This window comes from Acomys minous, assembly GCF_964271855.1.
Source record: "Acomys minous genome assembly, chromosome: 16".
Lineage (NCBI taxonomy): Eukaryota > Metazoa > Chordata > Mammalia > Rodentia > Muridae > Acomys > Acomys minous.
In genome coordinates this window covers 95,744,756-95,753,362 of record NC_140498.1, presented here as the reverse complement: position 1 = coordinate 95,753,362, position 8,607 = coordinate 95,744,756, and the positions used below count along the sequence as shown (strand labels likewise).

Below are 8,607 nucleotides of genomic sequence, written 5' to 3'. Positions count from 1 at the left end.
CTGACTTACACCGTCTACCCCAGCACTTGTGTCCACGCATGGGCGGTGCTGACCACAAGCCACTCTGAGAGATGGTGCTGACTCAGCATCCTGACTGCAGGTGTGTTTGTCCTCGGCTGTGGGAGCCTTCAAATAGTGAACCCCCAAGGAGATCTTTTGAGGAATATCAAGCTGGGTGAAGGAAAAGGCTGAAGCCTGGGGCTTGCCAGAGGACAAACATGCAACCCATACAGAGATTTCACCCAGTTCTGACAGCCTGTCAGACCAGTAAGCCAAAGTCTCTCTCTGCTGGGCAAGCACAGATGTCACACACCACAGCAGGGACCTTCAGACCGTCACCTTCAATCCTGGCAGCTTCCCTTGTGTCCTGTTAGACAGAAGAGCCCCTCCCATGGGCAGCCTCTCCCTGGCTCCCATTCCCTTGGCTTCACACAGATGGTCATTAACGTCACTGCAGTAACTACCTAATAAGCTAGGTCGTGATACTAGCCTCTGCTCCCCTGCTGAGACCCCTGAGTGGGGTATAAGGGCAAAGGGGAGCAGCACGGGTCAAAATGCAGCCAGGGTCACCCCAGGCCTGGGCTCAGCACCACTGAGCCTGGGGTCTGGCTGTGTCCACCCTGTTAGGCTCTACAGGGACATGCCCCAGACTCCACAGTCAGACCCACTGCTCTGCAACAGAGCCACCTCAGAGCGGACAAAGAAGCAGTGACGTTGGGGATTCCCCTCCTGGGTCACACCTCTCTGGGAAAGCTTCAGAGCTACAGGTGCCTTTGCGGGCCAGGCAGAAAGCCCGTGCAAACCAGAAATAGTTATTTTCTGGTAGAAAACTAGCACCTTTCTACAAGTACAGTGTGACGTGGCCCAGGATGCCACACGCTTCTTTAGGGTGTAAGAGAGTGACAGTGGCAGTGGGCGGGAGATGCTGCTGCTGATGATTGGAAAAAGCCACAGTGCCAGAAGTTGCTACACAGGCCACTGGGGGAGTTACCAACCAGCATGCTACAATACTGACGACCTTCCAGGCAAGATGTGCCCACAGGAGCAACAGTGGCAGGACAGTTATGTGGGTGACCAGTGGCTTTCACATTAGATCTGAGGTCTGCTTCCCAGGGTGCAGGCCTGATTCTGTAATCCTGGTGGAAGCCCGTGGCTCAGGGAGGACCAGGCAGGAAGGGACAAGGGAAGAGGAACAGTCAGTGTCCTTCGTTCTCCACCTGGGTCTTCACAGTCAACAACACTATGGATTCTACTGTCCCCTTTGTTTTTCTATCTAGCATGGCGCTCCCAAAACACTTCTACAGGGCCAGAGCGAGATGGGTTGGCAGGTAAGGAAGGATGCCTGCTGCCAAGGTTAATGATCTGAGTTCAAACCCCAGAACCCACATGATGGGAGAAAGGAAACCATCTCTTCTTGCCATGTGTCGGGGTCAGGGGGCAGCTGCTAGCATCTAACACGGAAGCCTCTGGTGGCATTGCTGGCTGCAGGACACTTGCCACTTGTCTGTGTGACATCAGCTTGTCCACGCACGGTGACATCAATTTGCATGCCGCAGATGTAGAGGCTGCCACACACACCACACACACACACACACACACACACACACACACACACACACACACACACACACCACATGCGTCCTTGCCAGCCCTCCCCTGCAGCTCCTTTCTATTCTGGCTGTTTGGACCCTGAAGTGGCTCTCGTAGAGGCACTGATTGGCATTTCCTGATTGCTACTGAGCCTGAGCCTCTTCTCGTGAGTCTAATTGCATTCTTGAGCATGCAAATCTCTGAAATAAGAAGGTCCCTGATGCTTAGAACATCATGGAAGATGGGGGAGAAAGAATGTAAGGGGCAAGTGTGCATGTGCGTGCGTGTGCGCGTGCGTGTGCACATGTGCTGTGATATCCTGTCTTCTGATTGCACTCATGAGCTCACAGCAGCTGTGGTTAAGCGCACAAGATCAACTTTCCAGGAGGGTGGGGTGGGGACTCATGGCCACACCCCAGCTGAGGATCCATTGCTAGGGAGGAGGAGTCATTTTCTTCAGCTGCCTATGTTCCTGTGACAGCGCCCTCTCTCTCTCTCTGTCTCTCTCTCTCTCTGTCTCTCTCTCTGTCTCTGTCTCTCTCTCTGTCTCTGTCTCTCTCTGTCTCTGTCTCTGTGTGTGTGTGTGTGTGTGTGTGTGTGTGTCTCATGCACGCACACACAGATGATGTTAACTAAATGTGGTGGACCACAAAATATGGATGAGAAAAGAGGAGAGGACTTGTTGGAAAGGAGTTCAGTGTAGTGGGAGGGGGCAAGGGGCAGGGAACAGGAGGGGAGTGTGATCAAAATAGATTCTATACATGTGTGGGGTTGTGAGAGAACACATTTTCAGAATACATATATTTTAAGCTTAGGGGCGGGAAACATGGCTCAGTTACTGAAAGGACTCGCTGCTCTTCCAGCTCCAGGGAACCCAGTGCCCTCTTCTGGCCGCCTTGGGACCTGCACTCACATGAGCATACCCACATAAACACAGGAATAATTACTTTTTAAAGAGTATATCTTAAACAAAACATGTGTCAGAGTCCTTGGCTACAGCAACCAAGGCTGCACGAGACTCTGTCTGCCTCAAAAAGGAAAAACTCAGCAGAGGCAAATATCTGTGCAGTAGAACAGCAGGCAGCCTGTGAAGTAAGAGGGACATTTTCTCAGGCCCCAGGAAAGGTGACCTCACGGTGAGCGTGTTCCTCGTTCACGTGTACTGTGGACATGCAGATAGCTTTTAAATAAATCATGATAGCTTTTAAATAAATTAATCATAACTTGAGGGAAAGCAAAAAGAAAGAAGCTGACCCACCCAGAAGCCATCCACCTGTCCATATTTCAGTCAGTTTTTAAACTTCCCCATTGGATGGCTTGTCTTCCAGTAGACTGGAATGTTCTACACGTTCTGCCATCTTCCCGTTTACATGACAACTTCGACTCCGTGAAAGCATCGTATTCATCAGGTCTTCACTTCCTCTCTAACCAACAGCCTCCCCTCTCCCTGACTCTTTCTCCTGTCATGGCTTACGTACAGAGCTTTTCTCTTTGGGACAAGCTGGCATTGCTAGTTGTATAGAGCCAGGAAGACGCAGGATGCCATGGCTGCCCGAGTGTACTGTGCTGTGTGGCTGAGGGCCCAGCTCCCTCAGCCGACTCTCAGGGCGTCTGGGTGGGCAGCGGGCGGCCTACCTTGCTCTCCAGCAGGTCCGTGCTCTGTCTGAGCTCGCTCCTCGACTTCTCCGACATCTGCAGCTTCTGTCTCAGCAACATCAGCTCCTCCTGCAAGACAAAGGCCCCTGCAGAATCTGGCCGGGTCAGCCTCCCAGGCACGGGGGCCAAGGCTTCGGGGACGCGCAGTAACTTAGTGAGCTCTTCAGCGGCTGCAAGGACGCCCACGCAGGCCACGCTTGCTGGAAGGCTCTGAGATGCTCACACCACGTTAGTCGGTCCTCCACTCCACATTTATACCTCGGGGTCGACTCCACATCCCACTCCACAGATTCACGGAATTATTGTTTTTCAATTAAAAATAGAACTTTTAAAAAAGACTGGCTGGCCATGGCATGGTGACCAGTCAGCACGTCTGCGCTGTCACCCAGACGCTGCTGTCACTCCTCCTTCACCATTTCCAAATAGCGTCTCTGCTCTCAGTCTGACCCACATAGCTTTCTAGGGGCTCAGTGCACATCTCTTAGATGGTGTGTGTGTCTGTGTGTGTGTCTGTGTGTGTGTGTGTGTGTGTATGTGTGTGTGTTGTGACCATGCAGTACATCATCCTCACACGTGTCACTCTTTCATGAGGGGCTGCTCTCCAAGCCCATGATGCCATCATTGGAAGCAGTAGCAGGTGACTGAATGATGTATTGGCTATGGGCACAAGGGACTACTACACTGCACTAAAGAAGGGAAAGGGAACACTACACTGCACTAAAGAAGGGAACTCTACACTGCACTAAAGGAGGGAACACTACACTGCACTAAAGAAGGGAACACTACACGGCACCAAAGAAGGGAACACTACACTGCACTAAAGAAGGGAACACTACACTGCACTAAAGAAGGGAACCCTACACTGCACTAAAGGAGGGAACTCTACACTGCACTAAAGAAGGGAACACTACACTGCACCAAAGAAGGGAACACTACACTGCACCAAAGAAGGGAACACTACACTGCACCAAAGAAGGGAACACTACACTGCACCAAAGAAGGGAACACTACACTGCACCAAAGAAGGGAACACTACACTGCACTAAAGAAGGGAACACTACACTGCACTAAAGAAGGGAACACTACACTGCACTAAAGAAGGGAACCCTACACTGCACTAAAGGAGGGAACTCTACACTGCACTAAAGAAGGGAACACTACACTGCACCAAAGAAGGGAACACTACACTGCACCAAAGAAGGGAACACTACACTGCACCAAAGAAGGGAACACTACACTGCACCAAAGAAGGGAACACTACACTGCACCAAAGAAGGGAACACTACACTGCACTAAAGAAGGGAACACTACACTGCACTAAAGAAGGGAACCCTACACTGCACTAAAGGAGGGAACTCTACACTGCACTAAAGAAGGGAACACTACACTGCACTAAAGAAGGGAACACTACACTGCACTAAAGAAGGGAACCCTACACTGCACTAAAGGAGGGAACTCTACACTGCACTAAAGAAGGGAACACTACACTGCACTAAAGAAGGGAACCCTACACTGCACTAAAGGAGGGAACTCTACACTGCACTAAAGAAGGGAACACTACACTGCACTAAAGAAGGGAACATTACACTGCACTAAAGAAGGGAACACTACACTGCACTAAAGAAGGGAACACTACACTGCACTAAAGAAGGGAACACTACATTGCACTAAAGAAGGGAACACTACACTGCACCAAAGAAGGGAACACTACACTGCACCAAAGAAGGGAACACTACACTGCACTAAAGAAGGGAACCCTACACTGCACCAAAGAAGGGAACACTATACTGTACTAAAGAAGGGAACACTACACTGCACTAAAGAAGGGAACCCTACACTGCACTAAAGGAGGGAACTCTACACTGCACCAAAGAGGGGAACACTACACTGCACTAAAAAAGTGAACACTACACTGCACCAAAGAAGGGAACACCACACTGCACTAAAGAAGGGAACTCTACACTGCACTAAAGAAGGGAACCCTACACTGCACCAAAGAAGGGAACACTATACTGCACTAAAGAAGGGAACACTACACTGCACCAAAGAAGGGAACACTACACTGTACTAAAGAAGGAAACTCTACACTGCACCAAAGAAGGGAACTCTACACTGCACTAAAGAAGGGAACACTACACTGCACCAAAGAAGGGAACACTACACTGTACTAAAGAAGGAAACTCTACACTGCACCAAAGAAGGGAACACTACACTGCACTAAAGAAGGGAACACTACACTGCACTAAAGAAGGGAACATTACACTGCACTAAAGAAGGGAACACTACACTGCACCAAAGAGGGGAACACTACACTGCACTAAAAAAGTGAACACTACACTGCACCAATGAAGGGAACACCACACTGCACTAAAGAAGGGAACTCTACACTGCACTAAAGGAGGGAACTCTACACTGCACTAAAGAAGGGAACACTACACTGCACTAAAGAAGGGAACCCTACACTGCACTAAAGAAGGGAACCCTACACTGCACTAAAGAAGGGAACCCTACACTGCACTAAAGGAGGGAACTCTACACTGCACTAAAGGAGGGAACTCTACACTGCACTAAAGAAGGGAACACTACACTGCACTAAAGAAGGGAACCCTACACTGCACTAAAGAAGGGAACATTACACTGCACTAAAGAAGGGAATACTACACTGCACCAAAGAGGGGAACACTACACTGCACTAAAAAAGTGAACACTACACTGCACCAAAGAAGGGAACACCACACTGCACTAAAGAAGGGAACTCTACACTGCACCAAAGAAGGGAACACTACACTGCACTAAAGAAGGGAACATTACACTCACCAAAGAAGGGAACACTACACTGCACTAAAGAAGGGAACCCTACACTGCACTAAAGGAGGGAACTCTACACTGCACTAAAGAAGGGAACACTACACTGCACCAAAGAAGGGAACACTACACTGCACCAAAGAAGGGAACACTACACTGCACTAAAGAAGGGAACCCTACACTGCACCAAAGAAGGGAACACTATACTGCACTAAAGAAGGGAACACTACACTGCACTAAAGAAGGGAACCCTACACTGCACTAAAGGAGGGAACTCTACACTGCACTAAAGAAGGGAACACTACACTGCACTAAAGAAGGGAACCCTACACTGCACTAAGGAAGGGAACATTACACTGCACTAAAGAAGGGAATACTACACTGCACCAAAGAGGGGAACACTACACTGCACTAAAAAAGTGAACACTACACTGCACCATAGAAGGGAACACCACACTGCACTAAAGAAGGGAACTCTACACTGCACCAAAGAAGGGAACACTACACTGCACTAAAGAAGGGAACATTACACTCAACAAAGAAGGGAACACTACACTGCACTAAAGAAGGGAACCCTACACTGCACTAAAGGAGGGAACTCTACACTGCACTAAAGAAGGGAACCCTACACTGCACTAAAGAAGGGAACACTACACTGCACTAAAGAAGGGAACCCTACACTGCACTAAAGGAGGGAACTCTACACTGCACTAAAGAAGGGAACACTACACTGCACCAAAGAAGGGAACACTACACTGTACTAAAGAAGGAAACTCTACACTGCACCAAAGAAGGGAACACTACACTGCACTAAAGAAGGGAACACTACACTGCACTAAAGAAGGGAACCCTACACTGCACCAAAGAAGGGAACACTACACTGCACCAAAGAGGGGAACACTACACTGCACTAAAAAAGTGAACACTACACTGCACCAATGAAGGGAACACCACACTGCACTAAAGAAGGGAACTCTACACTGCACTAAAGGAGGGAACTCTACACTGCACTAAAGAAGGGAACTCTACACTGCACTAAAGAAGGGAACACTACACTGCACTAAAGAAGGGAACCCTACACTGCACTAAAGAAGGGAACCCTACACTGCACTAAAGGAGGGAACTCTACACTGCACTAAAGGAGGGAACTCTACACTGCACTAAAGGAGGGAACACTACACTGCACTAAAGAAGGGAACACTACACTGCACTAAAGAAGGGAACCCTACACTGCACTAAAGGAGGGAACTCTACACTGCACTAAAGAAGGGAACACTACACTGCACCAAAGAAGGGAACACTACACTGCACCAAAGAAGGGAACACTACACTGCACTAAAGAAGGGAACCCTACACTGCACCAAAGAAGGGAACACTATACTGCACTAAAGAAGGGAACACTACACTGCACTAAAGAAGGGAACCCTACACTGCACTAAAGGAGGGAACTCTACACTGCACTAAAGAAGGGAACACTACACTGCACTAAAGAAGGGAACACTACACTGCACCAAAGAAGGGAACACTACACTGTACTAAAGAAGGAAACTCTACACTGCACTAAAGAAGGGAACACTACACTGCACTAAAGAAGGGAACACTACACTGCACTAAAGAAGGGAACCCTACACTGCACTAAGGAAGGGAACATTACACTGCACTAAAGAAGGGAATACTACACTGCACCAAAGAGGGGAACACTACACTGCACTAAAAAAGTGAACACTACACTGCACCAAAGAAGGGAACACCACACTGCACTAAAGAAGGGAACTCTACACTGCACCAAAGAAGGGAACACTACACTGCACTAAAGAAGGGAACATTACACTCAACAAAGAAGGGAACACCACACTGCACTAAAGAAGGGAACCCTACACTGCACTAAAGGAGGGAACTCTACACTGCACTAAAGAAGGGAACCCTACACTGCACTAAAGAAGGGAACACTACACTGCACTAAAGAAGGGAACACTACACTGCACTAAAGGAGGGAACTCTACACTGCACTAAAGAAGGGAACACTACACTGCACCAAAGAAGGGAACACTACACTGTACTAAAGAAGGAAACTCTACACTGCACCAAAGAAGGGAACACTACACTGCACTAAAGAAGGGAACACTACACTGCACTAAAGAAGGGAACATTACACTGCACTAAAGAAGGGAACACTACACTGCACCAAAGAGGGGAACACTACACTGCACTAAAAAAGTGAACACTACACTGCACCAATGAAGGGAACACCACACTGCACTAAAGAAGGGAACTCTACACTGCACTAAAGGAGGGAACTCTACACTGCACTAAAGAAGGGAACCCTACACTGCACTAAAGGAGGGAACTCTACACTGCACTAAAGGAGGGAACTCTACACTGCACTAAAGAAGGGAACACTACACTGCACTAAAGAAGGGAACACTACACTGCACCAAAGAAGGGAACACTACACTGCACTAAAGGAGGGAACATTACACTGCACTAAAGAAGGGAACACTACACTGCACCAATGAAGGGAACACCACACTGCACTAAAGAAGGGAACTCTACACT

At 48.7% G+C, this 8,607-nt stretch overlaps 1 protein-coding gene across 1 annotated transcript in view; it reads right to left on the bottom strand.

The window, feature by feature from the left end:
• MYO18B (myosin XVIIIB) overlaps positions 1-8,607 on the bottom strand; it is a gene marked incomplete at its 5' end in the record, with an annotated part of 198,622 nt that overhangs the window by 119,694 nt on the left and 70,321 nt on the right. The window contains one exon of the mRNA XM_084763691.1: positions 3,226-3,315. Within this exon, the coding sequence (XP_084619817.1) occupies positions 3,226-3,315 (90 nt within the window). The remainder of the gene's footprint in view (positions 1-3,225; positions 3,316-8,607) is intronic.